The sequence below is a fragment of the Diadema antillarum genome, unplaced genomic scaffold (assembly GCF_040938485.1).
Source record: "Diadema antillarum isolate AM-2024a unplaced genomic scaffold, OU_Dant_1.0 seq00000355_RagTag, whole genome shotgun sequence".
Lineage (NCBI taxonomy): Eukaryota > Metazoa > Echinodermata > Echinoidea > Diadematoida > Diadematidae > Diadema > Diadema antillarum.
This window is the reverse complement of record NW_027271361.1, coordinates 76,492-100,979: the sequence shown is the minus strand read 5'-3', so window position 1 is coordinate 100,979 and position 24,488 is coordinate 76,492. Positions and strand designations below refer to the sequence as shown.

Below are 24,488 nucleotides of genomic sequence, written 5' to 3'. Positions count from 1 at the left end.
AGACACGCAAGTCATAAACTTTAACCTTGAATACGAAACGTATAACAACCATCTGTTCTGCTAGGAATAATAATAATGTCTCGTTAATGTGTTTTATTTAAAGGCATACTGAACCATCGCAATGTTCCAAAACAATGGTATATCTACGTGAAACACTTTGCCCCACTGTACACAACCATCTGTTCTGCTAGGGAAATAATAATGTCTCGTTAATGTGTTTTATTTAAAGGCATACTGAACCATCGCAATGTTCCAAAACAATGGTATATCTACGTGAAACACTTTGCCCCACTGTACACAACCATCTGTTCTGCTAGGGAAATAATAATGTCTCGTTAATATATTTTATTTAAAGGCAAGGCATTTTGAACCATTGCAATGCTCCAAAACAATTTCATATCTACGTGACATACTTTGCCCCACTGTACACAACAATACAGTACTTTCATATCTAATGAAGAAAGCATGTACGCTTTAATAGACTGGTTTCTGTAATGCATTCAGATTCTATGCACGCTTTGTTCACAAAAGATGCCTCTAGCAACCACAAAGCTTGCCTGAGGCTTGCCCGACCTAGCTACAACTCGGTGAACTCCAGCCTATGGAACTTAATCGAAGGGAGCAGGATAATGAAATGCATCATTACCAGGCTGTTGGGGAAAAAGTCCATATATTGTAATATTGTAGACATGGCCTATTACTCTTTTTAATCCCTCTATTCACATTGTTTAATGTCCACGTCATCTATTACCTGTGTGCCATTGTAACACACAAGAGAACTACAGCACATCTCGTCGTAGATGCAAATGTGTGCGATTTGTTTTATTTTGTCACTATTTCTTAATGTTCTTTAATTCATTCTCTCATACTCTGTGTGTGCGGAGAGATTTCATTAAAATCCGAACGTGAAGAACTCGATTATTTATCTGTGACGTCATTTAATGATTACTGACAGCAAGCTGCTGTAATTTGGTGAAGCATCAACGTTAAATTGGCAAAATTATGTTTTCCTGAGAGCCCTGAAACCATCCATGAAAGGTCACATTCATTTCTCTTAAAACCAGAGAATGTCGTCTGAAAACAAGGTCGGTAGATTCATTAGCCGAGTCTAAATCCAGCTGACGGATGCTTCAGGGGAAAAAAAAGATAACTTCCAAAAGTATTTGGTGGTCAGCGACAAAACATACATAACATATCGGTCAACAACTGGAAAAAGCACTCTAAGGTTACTGCTAGAAATCGTTGGTGGTTGCTTTCCCATTGTCTGCCGTGCACAGTGTTAAAGACAATCATCATCGATATTACCAATGATTTCTCTTAATGGGATGTCTAGGAAATAAAGAGTCTACACACAGTACCATATGCAGACACGATGAGGTCCGGAAGTTGTTCGATTTTTTTGTGTGTAATAACAATGCAATTTGACAGCTCGTTAGTGTTCTGTCAATAAAATATCATCTTTAAATATGCTTCCGCACCCCAGCTTTATAGCGGCCGCATATTAAGTCTAGTCCTACGAAGTCTTCGTAATACAGAGCAGCAGCGAAGTTTAAGACTTCGTAGTCGTTTGGAATAAGACCTAGATTAGGCGACGAAACATCCAACTTCATACCAATTTAGACCAACTGACTTAGCCTTTTAACATAATTTCTTTTGTACAATCTCCACTTTCCTTCCTTCTCGTGGAGTGTTTTTCTTGGTCTCATGATGTTTATTGAAATATCAGTAATCTTAGAAAAGGGTATTTCTAAAGTGAAACGGAGATTAAAAGGGATATGGCTTATCTATTTTCTTTTTTTTAAGTGAAGTATCAAAGCTCTTAACTACTTAAGCAAACTACTTCATCAAACAGAGCCCATTCTTCTCGTAGACTCTGTATGCAATCTTTTATCAGTTTGTGGAAGTTTATGGTCACCTCGTCCATTTCCTTGTTTATAATGAATGGGATTCAACAAGGTATGGCCAGGTAGGCGTAAAAGTCTATCCAAACTGTAGTTGCAAAACCACATGACTACTTCTCCATTTCCTCTGTACAGGAATTACCACTGACTCTCCCACACTCTTACCTGGAGCATGAATACGTTTCCTAATGAGAGTAAAAACACGTGAATAAAAACATTGGATGTATAAGAGAGACGCGTGGGAAGCTTACCTTTTCCCTTGGCTGCCAGACATCCAGCCCAAAACCTTCTTCTTTCCCCGTCTGGATCGGGTTCTGAGCCGTGCCATGCCGCCGCTCGCGTCTCTGTGGTACCACGGACATACCTCCGGCCAGCTAGGTCACTCAAATGAGCGACGAGAACAATCTATAGGAGTATAAAATCCAAGCCAAGGCGAAGATTTGGGTTCCTGCGGGGCAAGTTCAGATCCAGAGGCCTATTCGATATAACCGGTATTAATCCAAACACGAATTCCGATCGGTGTCTCTCAGACGGATGCAGAAAATCAATCAAAAATTTGCGCGGCAAAGACACAACAAATAGAACGGGGGCACTGCTTAGTTATGACGAATCGCTTCGCGTGAGTCGAGTGGTGCACGATTGAAAAGCTAACCTCTCAATATGCTAGCTTATATCGCCGCGAGGTTAATAAAACATTACGGTAGCGGTCGTCTGCTCCAGCAGTTGGCGGGTAAGGAAATCTGGCAGTAAATGAGCGACCAATCACAAGTCTAAACCTGCTTGTAGTCCTTTGGGTCTTCACCAACGTGCGCGTAGACACGCTTGCGGGCTGATGATTGGGAAACCAAAGTGGGAACGAGATCAAGGGATGCAATAGAAACGAAAACAACCACCTGGATGAATGACTAAGCTCGTCGTGTAAAAAATGCAGGCATGAAATTTGTCGCAATTGACCAATTGATTGTAATCCTAGCAGAGTGTCTCTCTCTCACTCTCTATCAGTCAATCACTCCCTTTTTCTTCCCATTCTTTGCTTTTTATCTTTTCCTTCCAGCTTACTTTTCTTTCTTTGAAATCTACCTCTCTTTCCTCTTTATGCATTATCCGATTGACTACCGCCAGTCGTTCATATCAATTCGTCAGTCTGGTCGTTTGCTTCCATAAACCCCGGTAGAAAAGGACATCAAGTTCAGTATCTTTTGCCTGTCATGTCAGCTTCGCAGAATCGATAGCACCGTCACGATGCTGGCCGCTATCGATCGCTTTCTGAAGTCAACCTTACTGTTGCTCTGAAATTGTACCTGGGAACAAGAGTGCAAAGCTATTGTACTTTGTGGATCGACTGGTGAGATCTGGGGATCAGTGCATTCACAGTGAAAGATCATAACCGTCAGACCTGCGGATAGACTATCTGTCAACTTCGTACTGAAGGACGCAGAGCTTAACTCAGAATTTCGTCTGGTTGAGGTAACTGATCCGGCTACGCAAATCATAATAGACCGTTTTGAGAACATTACTTTAATAAAAAAGGATGTACTCGAGATACCGGTAGCTTCAACGTCTTCGAGAAGCAAAATTTTAGGGAGAAGAGAAGCCTTTCTTCATCCTCTTTCATTTTATCTAATCTCTTTAATCTCAACCCTACTTACTTATTCCCATTTTTGTAATATATATATATATATATATATATATATATATATATATATATATATTATATATATTAAAATTACATGGTAAATTATTCTACTGCTAAATATGTGCAACAGTGAAATGAAACTGTCGACGGTTTAACGATCAATTAGTCTATCTACATGAATTTGACATGTTGCATTTAACAGTAAATAACGATTGTTCAGATGCAAAGAAAAAAACAGTAATGTACAACTAAAATCAAACATGAGACTCTAAAATGACCAAAGAATAAAGAGAGAGAAAAAAGGTAGGAACGGAGGATAGAAAAAAAAGAAGAAAGAAAGATACATAGCTTGGGACAGCGGGGGGGGGGGGGGGTAGAGTGCGCCCACGTGCGAACGCATAAAAGCGCTAATGAAGAAAAATGTACTTGATAAATTATCGGGGACAGTGTCGGGAAAGAGGATACACGCACATTAACATACACACACACACACACACACACGCACATACACTCACACACACACACACTCTCTCTCTCTGTTGTTCACACACACAATTTCAGCATTATATTATATGCGAAGGAACGAGCATACTACAGGGCTTGGGGGGGGGGGGGGGGGGGGGGGAGGGAGAGAGCCAGGGACCTGTCTTACTACTGCCTGTGGGGTCCAGGCAACGCCGGGCACGTTGGGGAAATCTATAGGCTGATGCAATTCCCGAAACGAAAAATATTTGGTTTTAGTAGGATCTCATGTTGCTTGTTTTTTTTAATTTTCAGTGTAATTTTTAGTAAAAAGACAAATTTATCTTATCTTTCATCATCCGAAAAGATGGTGTATTTGTTTGTATGCTTGTGTACGTGGGGGGGGGGGGGGAGGGGTGGTGCCACCGTGGATGCCTCGTTATAGGACTGTGGGATGACCAATGTGTATGACGATGCACAACACTAAGTGAACAAGATGATGGCATTTGGTCTTTTTACCCTCCTACCTCAATCAACTATTATTGATAACTTGATGAAGAAAAAGGTGTACCATTATCATAGATATTTGTTACACTATTTACCAACAAAAGTCCGAGAACAAACTCAATTTTCTTCTCTGCATGCACAGGTCGATATATCATGGTTATCAACTGAATTCAAAAGACACTTCAATAGAAATCAGAGCAACTGAAGTGCAATTCGAAACTACGTTCATGTCGTGTTATTACTGGTAAATAGAATCAAGTAACACTAGTCGAACAAAACGATATCAGTTTTATAAAAATCGGACATTATGATAATAAGGAATTTATGGAATGTTATAAGTTTCCACACTTCTTTATGAAAAGTTATAAGTTGAACTGCAAATTATGCAAGTAAAATGAGTTGATGACGTCATTGTCTGATTTGTCTCCCATAGACCTACAAATAACCTGCAATAAATTTCCTTCTTTGACATGAAATGAAAAAAAAAAATCAAATAATTCGTAGTCCACGTGTTGAGTAAACAATATCAATAGCAGGAGAACAGAAAAGTTCCTCCGGAAAGTTATCATGTTGTATACACCAAGAGTTTATTTCCCGGAGGAATTTTCTGATCTCTTGCTACATAATGTATATAATTATATATATATATATATATATATATATATATATATATATATACGCGTACAATCCAATGGGAGAATTGTGACTTGTAACATCATCAACTCATTTACTCTCTTGACATATATGGGTTCAAATATCAATGTTTAGTAAAAGATAAAAAGTAAACATGCAATATTGATAGTGAAATAATTTTACTTGTATCGAGCCATATGCAAAGTTGTGGCTGAAAATTACTTTGTCTCAATAGTGTCATCTGCCTATTAATATCCCCTGCTGCCCATGCTTTTATGTGCCCTCAGCATCCCGCATTATACACATGAGCATGCTTCGACATAGTGCACATTTGATATGTTGTCATGGTGATATGAATTTTAGAGACAGGACTATAAAACCCTTTCTCGGTGCCCCTCGACTCGTCCATCCATCCATCAGCGCGATTTCATTTCGCGCGCACGCTGAATTCACCAGTTGCTTCCGTACCGTCTGCTGTGAGTTGTATACAGCGCGGCGGCTGGAATAAGAGACGGCAATTCCCTTTCTAACTGCTATATGTCACGTGACACGATTGATTAATCGAGAATTCTCGCTGGAGTTAACCCCCCCCCCCCCCACCCAACCCCCATCACACCGAAACCGAACTGTTCAGAGAGCAACATCACTTGATCGAGAGATTCGCGACACCACCCATGAAATGGGACAGGTAAAATGGTGCGAAGAGAATAGAATAAGGTGAGTTGAGTATCTTTGCATTTGGATGTAAGAGAGAGAGAGAGATAAAAATAGACAGATACAGGTAATTCTCTCCCTCCCTCTCGCTCTCTCTCTCTCTCTCTCTCTTTCTCTGTATATATATATATATATATATATATATATATATATATATATAGAATATAAGATGACGAAGTAGGGTGGTAATGCATTTCAGTCCAACAGTGCTATTTATTCAGACCACATTTTCGAGCCTGAGGAAGACGAATGTATTCGTCGAAAATTTCGTCTGAATAGAATAGCACTGTTGGACTGAAATGCATTACCACCCTACTTCGCCATCTTTTCTGTACTGGTATCAACACGCGGACTACAAGTATCATATATATATATATATATATATATATATATATATATATACATATATGTATATATATATATATATTATACAAGGATATATAGATACAGAGAGGTGGACATATAAATAGACAGGCAGAGAGATAGAGTGATAGTTAGGCAGAAAGAGAGAGTTGCTTTTGTATCAGAATTAAACTGGAAAGCGACTAGTATGTCTCAGCCATATCGCGTTATTCTCCAAATAAGTCAAGAATACATCTTGACAATGTGATACGACAGCGTTACATGATTGGCAAAAAGCTGAAAATGGCACGTTTGAAAGTTTGATGGCACAACCCCAAATGCGTTGAGTGTCTATGCATTTTCCTGAACCAGGTTTCATTTGGATGGCTACATTGTTTCAGAGAGCAAGTATGCGGGAATTTGAGTGTATGCACCTCCCCTTATACCCTTGCCATTTGACCCCATGGTCCACAACTTTCTTTGAATAATATCTAACTGGTAATATTCAATTTTCAGAATACTTTGAGCTATTTTCAAAACATGGGGGAAAATAGTGACATTTTAACACTTTCATTTGACGTTTGACCCCATGGCCCAAATCTTTCCTTCCTACAGACTCGTTGTGCAGTAATATACGTGTATAACTAATTTGATTAAGTTGAGAAATTTCCAAGGTTTGGAGCAAATAGTGTAATTTCAGCATTAAATAGTAGATTTTTAGCATTTTAACTTAACCTTTAACCCTTGACTTTTGACCCCATGACCCCAAAACACCCTAGAGAATCATTGCCAGGCAGTACATGCATATGATTGTACTAAGTTTCATGAAGAAACCGTGAGTCCTTTCCAAGGTATGGAGAAAAAAAAAGCAAAATTTTAACATTTTCACTTGATCTTTGACCTCTGACCCCATTGCCCGATTTTTTTTTTTCTAGAGAATCTTTATCTGGTAGTATATGTATATATGTATCCACTAATTTCCATGAAAACACCTTCAGGCACTGCAGAGATATGGGGATATGATGACATGACATTTCAGTAATTAGGTGATCCGAGTATCCTTCGGATCACCTATTGTATCTGTACGGATTCTTTATTTATTTCTGGACAAAAGTTGTGCAGCGATTAGCTCAGAAAGTGCTGCTCCTATCAATTTCAAAATTATACCATATATGTATCATGTCACAAAGACGACAGATCTAATAAAATCATAGTGATCAGTCGACCGTGACGTCACTATGACGTCATTACATGAAAACACATTCTCATTCATATCTCATTAATGGACTAGAATTTTTCAATGAAATTTACGTCACATATATTTCAAGTCAAGCGGATTTTACCCATCTTTATTCTCAATAATCATCTATACCCTAAGACGTGCGCGTACGCGCGCGTTGAAATATTTGTATGCTCCAATCGAGCTCAAATTTTTTTTTGCATCCGTTTCAGACCATTTGCAGCATTTTTTGAAAAATTGAAAAAATTGGACGGACGCGTACGCGCGCGCGCATATACGCAAGCACAGCTCATATGCAATTTAAATTTCCCGGTTTTTCACACGGATCGGATGTTTGAAATGTCAAGGAATAATTCTACCAAGTTTCAAGTCAATCTGACTCAATATGACGTCATACGGGCCCGTCAAAGTTGAAATTCCGCGCGCGCGTCAATAGCGATATACAGTGCAACTATGCCAAAAAACCGCCAATTTTAAATCCGATTTTACTCGTCAGGATGGACGGTGACCCCCCATTTTCTTTACATATTCTGAAAGCTGATGAGTTGTACATGTCATTTCATGCTGTGGCAATGCTGGCAAAATGATTAAAATATATCAAATTTCTTAATAAAGTAAACAAAGCAAATTTTCAAAATGACGTCATCAAATTTCAAGTTCATTCGAGCGTATCTCACTAATCCTTTGCCAATTTTCACCCAGATTTCAGTATGTTGTAGCTTATTTAATGTTCTTTCAAACGTAAAATTACAAAATTTTGATTGGATGACGGCATCACCTCGTAAAAATGGATTGAAAGTAATCTTGTCAAATTTGACCAGTTTACGTGTTATCTCTATGGGAATGCAGTTTTTCTGGAAATGAAATTGACATGACAATCTTTATCGAGCACTAGCTCCCTTACCCTTCGGTAAATTTCTTGCAGATTTTAATATGTTGTAGCTGAGACTTAACGCTACCGTAAGTGTGCCCTTCATTGTTTCATACGATGTCAGGTTCACGTCAAAAATTTTGGTTTAAATTAAAGCTTATCTTCGATGTATTGAGATATTTCTTTCTTTCTGCAACTTTCTTTGCAATAACTCAAGAAAAACAGCCTCTATCACCCCCATATTTTGCACATGTTTAGTTCATGTCACGTTCATTATTTCCTAAAATAACAACTACTTGATCGGACATCATCTTGGGTATGTAAATAAGGGTCGAAGGTCATAGATGTTTCATCATGTATCTTGTTGAATACATGTCCTATCGTTCCCATATTTTGCACACGCAAAGACCAAGTTACAAGGATCATTTCACAAAATAACCACTTTTTGCTCAGATGCCATCTTGTCTGTGCAAATTGGGGTCAAAGTCATATGTACTTCTTTCTGTATCTTCGTTATGACGTGTTATCTATATGGGAGGGAATTTTTTAAATGTGAAAATTGACATGGTTGTCTTTATCGAGCACTAGCTCACTTACCCTTCGGTGAATTTCTCCCAGATTTTAGTATGTTGTAGCTAAGACTTTGCGCTATCGCCAGTGTGCCTTCGTTTTTTCATACAATGTCGGGATCACGTTAAAAAACTTGGTTGAAATTAAAGCTTATCTTCTATGTATTTAGATATTTCTTTCATTCTGCAACTTTCTTTGCAATAACTTAAGAAAAACAGCCCCTATCACCCCCATATTTTGCACATGTTAAGTTCATGTCACGTACATTATTTCATAAAATAACAACTACTTGATCGGACACCATCTTGGTTATGTAATTTAGGGTCAAAGGTCATAAATGTTTCATCTTGTATCTTGGTGAATACCTGTCCTATCTTTCCCATATTTTGCACACGTATAGACGATGTCGCGAGAATCATTTCACAAAATAACCACTTTTTCCTCAGATGCCATTTTGGGAGTGTAAAGGTGGGTCAAAGGTCATATGTATTTGTTGCTGTATCATCGTTATCTAGTGTATACAGAATTAGTACCAAAGATGGCAGACATGACTTACTTTTCTAAATGAGAATCCAAACATCACACGGCCAATGTCTCTAAACACAAATGAAACCTGTATGGTCATGCCTATTGCGATCAGGACTCGAATCATTGATTTTAAAAAAAATCGGATCACCTTAATTTGTCAGTAATGACAAATTACAATCTCTAGTTTAACCTTGAACTTTGACCGCGAGCGTGTGCAAAGAAAAGTTGATAGGCATACTTTCGCTCACTCATACACACAAAATCAATGCCTAGTTTTCATTGAGGTTCTAAAGTTACGCTGTCCACAACAAACTGACGGACAACCCAAAAACAAATGCTTCCAACGACACTTCCCGGCGGAGGCATACAAATCAGACAAGAGGGAAAAATATACTTGGCAAATCAGAAAATCATTTGATGTACTCAGTATTCATGTGCCGTTTCGTACTAAAATTTGCTACACACAATTATGTTTTGTCTTCGTTTTATTTTATTGGACTAACTATCAGTGCCAGCTCGGGTCGATCTGGGACTTGCAAGGATTCATGCATCTGCTACTAGTAAGTAATCTGCCATATTTCTTTGCATACTCTCTACTATACTGGTTATGTTCTCCACTATCAAGACATGGAAAACTGATTGTTTTAATGATTAATTGTGGTGAATGTCATACACCATCCCCCTATACATACATAATTTATATATATACACACACACACACACATATATTATATATATATATATATTATGGTATTATGGTATTATAACTGTTACCCCGAGGAAGATCCGTGCAAGGATGAAAAATTTGTTTACAAATAAATGAAGTTGGAATCAATGCATTATGTCAACTTGTTTGTCTTCGTCTTTATATATATATATATATATATATATATATATATATACATACATATTATATATGTATATATATATGTATATATGTATATATATATATATATATATATATATATAATATATATATATATCACTTGTCCAAGCTCTCTCCATCTCTGCAATATTATTCCGAGTATCTGAATACTAGTATATGAAGTTTGATTGCAATAAGGGGTAAGTGCAATTTCTAAACATTTCAAAGTAAGTCCATCATCAGATAGAGCAGATTGAAAAATTTCAGGCGACCATTGCACTTGGTACATAGACGAAGAATTTCATTGAAATTTTGATTAAAAATATCCTTTTATTTTCTAACAGTTAATCATTTTCTGTATCTTTTAGTAGCTTTAACTGCAAAATATCTCAATTTAACAAGAACGAAGTTAAGTCGTTTGCGATCAAACTCTTCATTACATATGTGTGTATATATATAATATATATATATAATATATATATATCTATATATCTATCATATATCTATATATATATCTATTATATATATATATATATAGATAGATATTTGTGTGTGTGTGTGTGTGTGTGTGTGTGTGTGTGTGTAAGTGTGAGAATGTTTATATAAGTATTTGTATGAAATAGTGTATACTGTCATACCACCATTTCAACCTACAGGACTCAAACACACAGAACACATACACAGAGTACAGAAAAGGAGGCATGAAAAAAAAAAAAATCAGCAAACCGAGAGAGCAAATCTTGCCTTACTTCATAGTTTATTACCGTCCTAGAGCTGCCCCTTTTAAACAGTACTTACTTATTTATGTTTAAGACGTACCTCTTACAGTCCTCTTAATCCTTACGCTCACTGTCCTTTCCTGCACGCCAGATGCCTAGCCTTACCTCGTAGCATAACAATCCTTGATTGTTCTACAGACTTATACCTATAACCTTGAGTCTTCATACACCTATCATAACATACTTATTGTCCTGTCATAATTTTGTACATAAATATCTTAGTTTACAAATTACTTACATCTGAAACATCGCTTATCCATACAAAAGAAGAGAATGATAATAACTAAGGTGGCCGCTGTCACAGGTATTTCCACAAAAAATGCATATTCATAGTATAACACGACACTGACGAAGAAACATCGCTCGTCCACTGTTACATCACAGGCTTAATAAAAAAAAAAAGAGGGGAAAGAAATTATCATTTACACATATTTCGCCACTTTTGCCAATTGTAGCAGGCAAGACAAAGCTTCATTGGCCAGTGCAAATAACAACAAAATTTGAAAAAAAAAAATAACACACACACATTCACATACACACACACAAACATACATACATACACACATACAGCCAAAGCAACAGGACGCTTTAATAGACATGTATATGTGTGGCAGAGTTGATTGTGTCCCTACAGAATTCAACAGGAGCTAGAATAACACACAATGCCATTTATAGCCGAGATGAAGTTGTCAGTGTAGGGCCCTTTTCACTCGGTACGTGTACTACATGTAGTATGAGATACCGCAATGCGCTGGTTTATAACCTCTTCAGCAGCGAAACACAAACAAGACATCGTTGTATCCACAATATTGTCCCAAGCCTTAATACATTACATGGGACAATTTGACACAACTAGGTGTTGACCATTGATTTCATTGTACTAGGGAAAAAAAAAATTGGGAGAAAACTTGGTCACTACCACAGAAGTTCACTCAGAGGTGTTTTAATGAAAGACAAAAAAAAAAGAAGAAAAATCCAGCACATAACAGAGATTACTAACCCAACAGAGAGAGAGAGACACACACACAAACAAATATAAAATCAAAGACAAACGGAAATAATGACATATGAGACGTCCTTCAGACAAATAATGCTTCTTAGGCGGAGAAGTGGGGTAAGACACCTTAATGATTCTGTAGATCTACCTCGTCATACACCTGAAACAAGGAATAACTCTTGACCTTACTACCAGACTGCATAGACCTCGTTGGAGACGTTTGTACCTCAAGTGCCGGTGTGGCACTTCAAAAGGTTTACCCCAAGGTGACATCTGCACCTTAATGGGGTCCTTGTCACCTCAAGAATGACAGCTGCACCTCAATGTAGTCGGTGTTACCTCAAGAATGACAGCTGCACCACAGTGGGGGCAGTGTTACCTCCAGAATGACAGCTGCACCTCAATGGGGTCCATGTTACCTCAAGGATGACAGTTGCACCGCAATGTGGTCGGTGTTACCTCAAGAATGACAGCTGCACCTCAATGTGGTTGGGGTGTTACCTTAAGAATGACAGCATGGTCAACTCCAAATGGAACCTACTGATATCTTTTTTTTTTTTTTTTGGGGGGGGGGGGTGGGTCTCACATGCCTTTAAAAAACTTGCATTGTTTGCACATATAATGATTATATTCCAACAGATACCATGCCACCTAGGTACCTACATCATCCCAATACCACTAATGGAATCGACATAACCACCAGCAAGAAGGCTTTAAAAGCTATTATTCTCAAGAGCCACTACACAAACAATTACCATGATTGAGTGACATGGCTCCCCCCCCCCCCCCCCCCCCCCCAAACTACTATTCATGTCTCGGTCACAACATGAGCATGTTGATCTCACTACAGCCAATCAATCAAGCCCCTCCCATCCATAATTTATCAGTTGTGGTGTGCAAAGCAGGTAGATCTGCATTAATATCACATAGCTACAGCGGGAATGCCCAAAATACACAAACATATCTGGAAATAGCAACGAAATGTTTCACTCCTTTCCAATTCACATTACAACAAAGAGTGGTGCACAAAAGTACGAGCAGTATTTGCAATGGAGTAAGATAAACCTTTGTCTTGTCAACGAAATCTTGGTTTTGATTTTGTCTTGCGACATACTCCAAACACACTACATCCTAGCACTGCGCCAATGCATATACTGCATGGAAGAACAAGAAGAGCAAGTTACAGGGTCCCTCATTTTGATTCTCAGTAGCTAAAGGGCTGCGAGAAGAAACAAGGTATTCTGCGAAATTTGTCCAGACGGACCAATTGGGGATATGTCAGAGACTCGGTAATTCAATACAATGCTATGCACTTTGAGTACCATGCTGTGAAGGAAAGGTGCAATCTGCAACACAAATTATTCTTACCTAGGGAACGAAATGCAAAGAGGTGACATATACACCATAAAAATGGACCTTTATGACTCTGTTACTATCATAAAAAATGTTTTTTTTTTTTGAATTCTTAAGTCCGGTGGAGGGAATAATTCTAATAGACATGGGGAAGGGGAGTATACTAATCACTGTATGCCCAGTGTCTTTTGATGCTTCTATTGTGAACATACAAACTCTGCCATACAAACTCTGTGAAACAAGTTTGCACACAGATTTAAAGTGTTCTTCTCTCTCACAGATAAAACTGCTCATAGGCAATGCCCCAAAAACTTGATATACTGTTTCATAATGATATTCATCAATTAGCGAAATAGTTGCGGTCAGTTGCACAGTATTCAAAAAACTTTTTTTCTCTCTCTCTCTATAGACACATGCAGCTGGCAGAAACTGTTGTAATTGTAAACACATAATGCTTTCAGAAATATCAACCTATTCAGTGATAAGTTTCTCACCTGGAAAAAAAAAGAAAATAGCATTATTTGGGCCACTAGCAATTTCAGTATAGTTCAGCCAATAATCATACAATAGATTGAACTCATTAGGTCAAAGCTGATAATATTTCCCATTGCTAGAACTATCATATGGACCTTCTAATCAATCCAGTTAAGAAGGAACATTTCCTAAATGAATGGTACGAGTTGTATCTTATGGAAACAATTATCACTGAAACAGCACAACTAAGTGTGTCAAATGATGCTGCAATATCCACACAATATTCATAATTTCAGACTAAATGCGTCCATGTCTTTTCCCCCTTGCATTGCTTAGAATATATCAACAAGTTGCTTGAAACAGTAAACTGTCACTGACCACATCACAGGATGCATTCGTGTTACCACCTGGCAAGATGAAAACTTCAGCACTCTGCTAAATCTTAACCTTACAAGACACACTGAAATATACTTCAATCATCTGCAGAGTTAAGCAAACCACTCCTCATCAAGTCTTTAATTCCCCATGACATGACTCATTTTGATTAAAAATTAACCTACCTTTCCTAACTATGTGTTTGTGTCAGACAATTCGACGACGCTCAAACTTTTTCTCTCCCCTATCCTCTCACAGTGTTTGTAGCACGGGAGTCACAAATTTTACAACTGCAGAGAAAGTTCCCTAACTTTAGTGGGACATGAAGGGGAAAAAAAACCCACACACACCAAAATAATGTGTTGACACTCACAATGCAGAATGTACATATCCCATTTCATGAGTGATACTAATGACCATGTCAGAAAGACTAGTAAAAAAGGTTGTCTGAAAGGCAAAGAGGGAGCCATGCCCCCATAAACTGTCTATGCATCCTCCTTGGGTTTTGAAAGCACTCATCCTAACAAAGTCTCTCACATACATACACACAAACTCAGATGCCAGGTACATTTTTCTTATGTGCTCAACATTTACTCATTCGTTTCTATAACAAGGTACGAGAAATTGTACCATGTCTCCTAAACCTGGATTCATCTTCTACCATGATCACCATGTCCAATAGTCACTCTCACACCTGATATGTCTGAACTTTTGCGTCTGATGGGGAAAATCTAAAATAATCTCGGCGAACGATTCAGCGTACATGGCCGGGAATTGCATCGACATAGACAAGCAGCATTGAACAAAAGTGTTTGAGTAGCTGAAGTTTGCAGGAAGAACGACGACATGCAACAAAATTGATGCCACATGACCTCAAAGTATCAAACGCATAATGCACCTCTGATTGGGCAAGTCTGCAAATTCACAAGAATTTCACATACTTCCCCCAAATAAATTTCATGATCCCTTCCGTCTCACATCCACCTTCAGGAACGCAAAACTCATTTCGTAATGCACCTTTCGAAAACTAGCCACCCATCCCTTGCACTTAAAGGGAGACAAAACTTTGAAAATCTGCAGCCTTCATTACCCCCTACCCACAATAAATAACATTTCAAATGTACAAACCTTAACTTAAAAATACTGTACAGTTAATGGCATTATCAATGCACTTAAAAATACTGATAGCTTCTTTTACAGTAATAAAACTTACTCAATCATCAAATGTTTAGAGCCTAGCCCCATATATCGCTTACAAAAATGAAAAATAATCACTCAATATAACCGTATAAGACACCTTCTAAATGCAACGACATGTTACAGGAATAATTCATTTCTGAAGTAGCAGTAATCAACAGTCCCACACAATATCCTCAATAGTTTTGATGAGCAGAAGCAACAGCAGACATCAGCAATAAACAAGGTGCGGGCAATTCCTATGCCACCCGCAATCAAACCTGAACTTACTGGATAGATGAGGGGATGTCCAAGCACGGCCCACCACTGAAATGACCACAGTGGGCAAGGACAGTGGTAGTGACCATTCATAACATGTATTGGAAGAACCTAGAAACCACCTACATAGCTTTACTCATCTATTAACAGGTCTGAATTTTTTAACTGACACAGAAACACCTAAATGTGTTGATAACAACGAAAATACATAAAGTTACATGACTAGGAGAGAAAGAAAAAAACAACATAAAGGGGATAAACATTAACAGTTTCGGCTTGTGTTTAAGGATGTAAAACTTGTAGTGTGATGACCAACATTAAGTTATCACTGTCCATAGTTTGAGGTCGACTTAATGGAAGTTTGTTCTGACAAGGTGGCCCAAATGTAGTGGTTGCTGTGTACACGGCAGACTGCCTGCCTAGCAAATATCACGGTCATAACTCCTCTATAACAACACAGAAAATGGAGACTCGGGGAAAACCCATATTTCATCAAACACTGTAAATCACATTCCCCCCCTACACCTCTCAAAATAAACGTCAAACATTAGCACCATATCAAAACTTCTTCATCAGTATTATCATTGTTTATCACTCTTCTCCTAGATAATCCACTCATTTTGCCATCGATGGGTAGCCTAATAGGACACATATTGTGTCACCATGTATACAGGAGCTGTGCCGTTTTCCCACTCTATGAAATAAGAATTACTGTCCAAAATGCACTGCAGTTGACGAGGATGCCAACATGTTATTCCCTGAAAACAAAAAGGACGCCATCTACAGTCAGAACTTGATAGATACCAGCAGCCATACCACCATGAATTCAACAATGCCATCTAGTTTACGACAAGGGTGTGAATAGCGCACTAATTCAAATCTCTCTGCCGCTGACATAATCACATTTAAAGGGATAGTACAGTATTGGTGGAGATGAGAATTGGGCTTTTAACTTTTTGCGAGATACCAACAAAACACTTATGATATAGTACAGAGCATACCATTTTTAAGAGGAATTTAAAGTTTATTTGATGAAAATCGGGTTTGGAATGACTGAAACATCCAAAAACACAGTAAAACAAAGCAATCGTAATAAAGTGTGGGTCCCACACTTTATCAGAATTGCTTTTTTGGGTATCTCAGCCCATTTCAAAACCAATTTTCATCAAATAAACGTTGAATTCCTCATAGAATCACATGCTCTTTCATATTTCATAAGAGGTTTCTCATTATCTCACCAAAAAGTGTCAGAAACCTGAAATTAGGTCTCAACCAAAACTGTACAATCCCTTTAACATGCATGTGCCTCCGCTGAAGTTGGCATGCACTGAAATGGCTGCCGTCCGCAGCTTTGATGATGTGTAAAATACAGCACTGGTCAGCTCTGTAGGCCCGATATGGGGGGGGGGGGGGGGAGGGGGGTCCATGCACGGACGCACACATAATTTAATTTGCAGTTTTCTGGAGATATGGCCTTTGTCTAGCTTTTTCTCAACGTGATGATGATCATCATCTTCATCTATTACTATCAACAGTCATTAGGGGACAATTTTGAGATCTGTACTGTGGCTTTCGACCACCAGCGTGTATTACTATGCCATAAGGATACATCAAGCCATACACTGCATACAGATGGCCATATACTGCAGGCTGCAAGAAAAATAAATAAAACATAAAAAAAAAAAATGAAACAAAAACAAAACAAAATGTACAACCTCAAACTATTTGTTATATACCAACACTGGTAGTACACACACAAGACTGTTGGAGTACAATAATGATGAGCCAAATTACTGGGCTACACTAACATCTTTGAATTGGATCGTTCTGAGGGTCTAGCCCTACATGACCGACTGCAGGTTTTCTTCTGCAGATAAACACAGAGAAAAGACCATACTGAGGATCACAACCGAGAATCCGACGTTTGGTTCCTCGTAGTAAACTCATATCACATCATTTATAAATGGGAAGAAGTATTCATTAGCAACATCCCAACAGTACTAATTGAAAAAAAAAAAATCATAAAGCATTCACAAAAATATTATTCTAACAGAAGACTGCATGATATTCATATAGGTGCATTAATATAGCAAATGCAGAACTCGTCATTTAATATTCCAATATAGAAAGCCCTGATACAGAAACATGATATAATGCTCGCAATATTTCCTATCACACAGATACGTCTCATCACCTTGCAACAACAAACAGTTTTCATCAGAACTCTATCAAATCACCTGATTTGTCGTTTCATTTTTATTCCCTAAAAAATACCCTGTGTTAGCCCATTCACACAAGATGCTACATCAACAGATTAACGAAAATAGAAGAGTAGTGACAGCTTGCCAAAGATATTATCCATACACGTACACAATATATTTTTTCTTTGCTCCCCTTATTACACAGGAGGTAAAAAATTGTGCTACCTGCAAGATGTACCAAACAGATACACTTTGATAATTGTTTTTTTTTCTTTTTTCCCCCACATTTTTTTCCCTACAAAGATTGCGTCTTCAAACTTACTGACCAGCAATACAAAGCAATATGTAAACACTATCAAAGAGCTACCCAGAACTTCACTTCTATCATATTGCTTCAGTTTGGAAAATGTGGATACTCTTCGTCCAATCGAAGCCAGAGGTCGAACTTTTTTAAAGAGACCTTCTCACGTGCAATGAACTCAAAATCTAACGATGAAGAGAAGAAGAAAAAACAAAAAGAGAGTTTACATGGAATGACTAAATCGAATTGCATTTAATTGAGCTGATTCATTGCATTTACAGAAAGCTATGCCTCTGTGTTCACGAAGAGATGTTTTACACAAACACGCACCCGAACTTCACGCACGCCTACAAGATCCCTACTCATGTTTAAGAAGCTATGGTCCCACCAATCATACACAGACACAATCAGAAGCTAACATCTACACATTCATGTATCCCCCCCCCCCCCCAATATGATTACAGATAGTCATTACAAATCCATTGTTATCTCCCTCAAGTCCTGCAAAAAGCCTAGTGCATAGATTAGTGTAGTAGACATTGAAATTGGAGAGTGGAAAACGTGTGGAAATGATGCTGTATGTTACGCTTACAACTAAATCTATACGAGGTTTCTGATGAAGCTGAAAAGGGGATCAAACTGTTAATATGGATTGCATAAGCCCTGTGACATTGTTTTTCTCTTTTCAGTAGACTGAGATTTTGGATTCACCTCAACGAAGTTTTCCTAGGTGCAAATCAAGGAAGCAATGATAGTTTGCGATATCAAGATGATTACAGTACTAAAATATTTTTCTCATACGTAATATCTCGCACAACGACATCTCGGTAGGTCTTTCCCCCACCACTTAGAAGAGCTCACGCAAATTTTACCTGGCAGATTGAGAAGCGACATCAGCGAAACATTCCCTCCGAGACACGGCGAAAAATGCAAGTGCATCTACCCATTACACTCTTAAAAGTCTCTACATACAAGGTACTGCACAGAGTCACACATTTAAGTATGTATATTGCCTTAATATATTGCCCTCTCACAATCTTAACATAAGGAAAAAAAAAAGAAGAAAAATTGGTCACTTCACACAACCGATGCAAAAGTGACAACTAAGCACCCATTGTTTACTTCCTTAACGCTTACAACGACATTTCCTATGTTACTCATACAATTACATCGTACATATTTTTTTTTTTGCAGTTTTTCTCTTTTTTTTGTTTGTTTGTTTGGTAGCATGTTCTACTTATCGTTCCAGACATCTGCACAACACATGCATACATGCACTCTGTATGGTACGTTTTGCCAACAATCACATGCAAAAAACTCATGCCCTCAAACACCGCATACATCACATACCTTCTTTTTTTTCCCTCGAGGCAAATGAATACCTAACGTAGAGTTCCTTCTTAAGGTTAAAAATGCAGCTATTTTCGTAGTATGAGAGGTATATCCTTAGCAAACAGACACTCATCGATAAATCCTTTGTGCTAACGAGTTGCCCTAGCATTATCATAATACTAATAAAAAAGATACATCACACTCCCCTTACGCCTTGATTGCTATGACTTACTTACACTCTACACCTGGAATACTTGAAGTACTTACGCATTTCAAAATACACTTCATTCTCTCTCTGAGGCATGCTCAATTTACACTACAATAAAAGGATAAATCATCCCGATAATTTTGTCACACCTATTTTTTTTTTTCTCACGCTCTCCCTCTCTTTTTTTGTCAAGCAAGAATGCAATTTTCTTTTCTTTTTTTCTTAAAGACATGTGCTCAGCACATATGAATTGAAAATACAGTCCCCACACATTACATGAAGGGTACGCCATACAATATAGCTGGAAATGAAATGTTTGCCTCTTTCCTTGCGATGTAAGGAATCGGCAACGCCAGCTGCCCTATCTCCACCGGAATGACGAGGTACTTCTGCCGCCTTTATTCCTACGATACGCGTCGCCCTCTTTGGTCACCTAACGTGCTACGAGTAAAAGATCGTAATAAGCTTACGCAGACAACATATTCTGTATGCCCTAAGACCGAATCACTTACACTACACGATATAGCTTACGATAGCAGTACATACTTACAGGTGCAGCTTTGCCGCCGCCGCCCTGCTCTTTCCACGTATAAAACGATTTTTAAAGTTTGGCTGCTGAGCGAGAAAGAACTCCACTACGACCATGCTCTGTACGATGGGATGCGATCCAGCATGCACTATATATCACAGCATAACATTGATGACAAAAAAATGATAAGTCCCATGACAGGCAAACTAACTTGATAAGTACATCTTACGATAAATACATAATCCAGATGTTACTTATGGCTGGTATTTGCATATTTGAGAGGTCAACCGTACAAACTACCTATGAATAAAGAACATGCAAGCAATTTTGGCCAAATGGTCATAGCCAATCCAAGTATAGGCCATCCATTGTACGACAGCTGACTAGCAAACAAGAAGTGAAAAAGAAAAGTGAAAAAAAAAATGCATTTGAAAGTGCACAAACTTAGTATATCCATCCAGGCGTGTTTACTATAGAACATGCTATATGAGACTCCGGGCGTCATGCTATACTGCCTTTTTTTTTCATCTAGACTCAAAAACAAAAGAACTATGCACTTCCAGTGGAACGAAATGCCCCCGTCCTTGTTCACTGCAGCCATCACTTGTGGCGCAGATATTGGCAAGTTACTCACAAAAGACAGCACGCTGGCCACATATTATCTCGATTTCCAATGTATGACAAACATTAATGTGACAGCACTACCTGGTAGCTGAATGGTAAATGTAATTACAGCGTTGACACGCAAGCTACTGCGATAGATACTGGCATGCACTAGCAAAGAATATGAGACACTACAAGATACAATATATCATCTACTAGTGGTTAAACAGCTCACTGTGAGGGCAATTAACATAGATTATATTCTTGTCATACTGTATAACTCTACAGAGCACATATGATGAGAATAAACATCTCCTGTACGCATATTTCCATATTTCTGCGCAATGCACGGCTGAACCCGAGTGGTACACAGCCACGATGTTTGAGAATATCTTGGCCAGTTGCTATTGGTACATTCAACAGGCCCAGTACCTTTGGGCACATATGTATATGTGAATTCGAGTTATTCCTTGATAAAGCCCACTGTGCCTTTGTTGTGGAGTCGTACATACAGACGTAGCCAGTGGTAAACATGGCATAAACAGATAGTAATCTGGAACATCTGTGATTACATGGATTGTTTCCACTCACTGGGTGCACTTGCCTTGCTACAGAGTTTCCTATTTCAGAGTAGAGCCACCGAAGTTTTATGCATTGGTAAGAAGCTGTCCCTAAAATGAAATATGCCTTGTGCGGTAAAATAAGGAACATGCTAAAATAGCTCTAAAGTACTATTAAGCTTTTTTTTTTTTTTTTTTTTTTTTTTTTTGCATATTTAGTCTTCTATTATTTCTTCTTTTTCTTCTTGTTGCTGTTATTGCATGTATGGCCACCACAGCACAATAGTCAAGTCTATGCATACAAGCCCAAAAAAAAAAAAAAAAAGAAAGAAAGAAAGAAAAAGGAATAAAAGAAAGAAAGCGCATCTGAAAAGAAATCCTCACACAAGAAAGGTAATGAAATACCAACAGGTAAACCAACACCAATGCTTGGCTGCACACAGTGATGATGCATGTTTGATTACATTCGCATGATAGCAATTCTTTTTTTTTTTTATGATACTACTTCAGCAGGCAGTTGTAACTGTCCAGATACGCTATGAGCGTATTTCAAATGCCCTAATGGAAAATGAATTAATGCATGTGCAAGCATTTCAAGCAAACTCAACCGAACCTGCCCTACTACGCGTTTTGTATCACAAACCCAGGAAAACATATTCACCCACGAATTTAGGGTTGTGCATACTTCTACCAACATCTCCACTTCAGAGCTGACTGTGACGAAACACCGGTCGGTAAAGATGCATGAATGATAATGAAATCCACCAAAATAACAAAAGCCTTATGCCATGTAGTTTTGATAATGAATTACTGGTACATATTTTTCTCTTTACATAAATGCAATTCGCAGGAAGCAATGTTCTCGGTGACTTCACTGCACTAATGCTACTCTTTTTTCCTTTACTCCAATTTTCTTCCTACACATAGATGGTAAAGCCACAATATTCAGTATAAACACGAACTTGCAAGCTACTATATGAATTATGAAATATGAATGGTTGTACTCCAGTAACCCACTTTAAATGTAATAAGTTCATGAAAAGCAGATACGATACATCAGAGTATGCATGAGATGAAACTATATATCACTTCTTTTCTTCCACATCTTAAAAAAAAAGAAAAAGATATAATCAATTGTCACTGCAACACTCATGAATCCTGTAACTTCGTAAAATCCTATAAATTAATCATCTTTCTTTCACAAGGATATGGATTTTCTTCTACTCGTAACATCGTGCGCGCATTATTCGCAAGTAAATGGCCTTCATCACGTATGAAAGTGAACCAGTATAGCAGCTAATGCAAACTGATTCATCAACATTGGAATAACTTTGTTTTGTTTCATCATACCGAGATCAGTAACTCCATTTGCCACAGACAGAAGTAAGTCTACTGGTAACCGAAACCACAATTTTTGCACTTACACATAAGAATTTTCGGAGCATGGTAAATTTCATGGCCACGTGCTAATCTTAGCGCTACATTCGGTCTTACATTCTTCGCTCCTTACACAAAATTAAATCCACGTGTTGGTTACATTCAAGCACTCTTGTTTATGAAAAACACAGTTGTCTATGTTTGTGCACGTCATTTGTATACTCAGTAACCCTAGCAGGCTAACATACACAGATACTGGTATTGTGCTAAGAATCTACAAACTGCATGAATACTACTCGATACGGATGAATGTCACAGGCAAACGAGAAATTATCACTGCGTCACAATTTCGAAACCCTCTCTGTTCCGCAACAACACCTTTCATGCTCTTCCTAGGGTCGTTCCTTTCTTACTCACATCTCCCCTCTGAATGTTTAGTGGAGGAACTGTAATCTTTCTGGCGACAAGAAAAAAACAAAAGCACATGAAGAAGAAGAAGAAGAAAAAAAAAAGAGCCCAGACTAGTCATGTCTTTCTGCCGCCATCTTTTCCATCTGACCTGCTGGGGGGATTCCCCAGTCCCGCGACCCTTGACCCCTCCCTCCTAGTGCCGTACTACCTGCAGGTCCCCTTGCTGCTCTGGGTGTGGTAGCTGCTTGTTGTGCCCCTTCCCTGGCCCACCTGTGCGTTGACCTGCCAGCCCCCATCGCTGCACCCCTCCCGATGCCCCTCGGCCGTTGGAATGGAGACTTGCCGAGGCCAGTTGATTCCCTGTATAATTTGGGGGGGGGGGGGCACACAGCAGGCAAACATAAAATATTTGCACAACTATCTTTGATTTACAAGAAAGACACAATAACTCTGAATAGATATCTCAAGGAGTACTCTTGGAGATACACATCTCTTGAGCAAAACTTGTCATATTTATCTGCAATGGTAAATTTACTACAGTAAAAGGGTCCACTCACTTTGACTCATCCTAGCATTCAACCCCTTTTACCATCCTACCACAAACTTCAATACACCAATGCTTGCATCTAAAATGTCTGGTGCTCATTAGAATCATTATCACTACACAAAAACAGAAATCCCTCTCACACTTCAAAAACGGAACAGTTGTGTGCAAATGATTTTCACTGACATCCAAATGTAAAACAAATCAAATAAAGAGAAAGACACAAAAGAGAAAACAACCAATACAAACGAGTAAACGTGAATTCAGTAGACATTTCCTAGGCATCATAAAACTGGGCCAAAGCAGAGGTATTTCCGTAATTTCATCCAATGATTTTGCCAAGAGTAGAATCTGCAACAGATGCACGAAGCATCGGTCTTTGCTACTGCATAGGCCGTATATTTGCGAGGCTCATATTTTCGCCAATTCCGGGAGTCAGGTGCAGTTCATGAATTTAACAACACGCCAAATTATCAACTCTGATCTTGACATGCACGTGACGGTCAGGCGTACATTTCCCCGTTCACAACTGTTGCAAATTTAACCACTCCTGAAAATGTCAGGAAGTCCCGATTCGTGAAAGAGTACACACGCTACATATATGCCGTATGCAGTACTTCCTGACAAAATGCCTTTTAGCGTCAATCGTTTGTTTGCAGTCGACCTGCCCGATCTAAAACAAACTAGAAATGTCGCTATGGCGACTGATGCCTCCGCCAT

The 24,488-nt window shown here is 38.4% G+C and overlaps 2 protein-coding genes across 2 annotated transcripts in view; both read right to left on the bottom strand.

Annotated features, from left to right (window-relative positions):
* LOC139731056 (GTP-binding protein Di-Ras2-like) overlaps positions 1–2,274 on the bottom strand; it is a 96,988-nt gene extending 94,714 nt beyond the window's left edge. The window contains exon 1 of the mRNA XM_071641935.1: positions 2,153–2,274. Coding sequence (XP_071498036.1) covers positions 2,153–2,263 — 111 coding nt within the window. The 5' untranslated portion in view covers positions 2,264–2,274. The remainder of the gene's footprint in view (positions 1–2,152) is intronic.
* A 19,348-nt stretch (positions 2,275–21,622) lies between these two features.
* The window catches only part of LOC139731061 (transportin-1-like), a 62,701-nt gene continuing 59,835 nt past the window's right edge, over positions 21,623–24,488 (bottom strand). The window contains exon 23 of the mRNA XM_071641941.1: positions 21,623–23,584. The gene's annotated coding sequence lies outside the window, so the exon portion shown is untranslated. The remainder of the gene's footprint in view (positions 23,585–24,488) is intronic.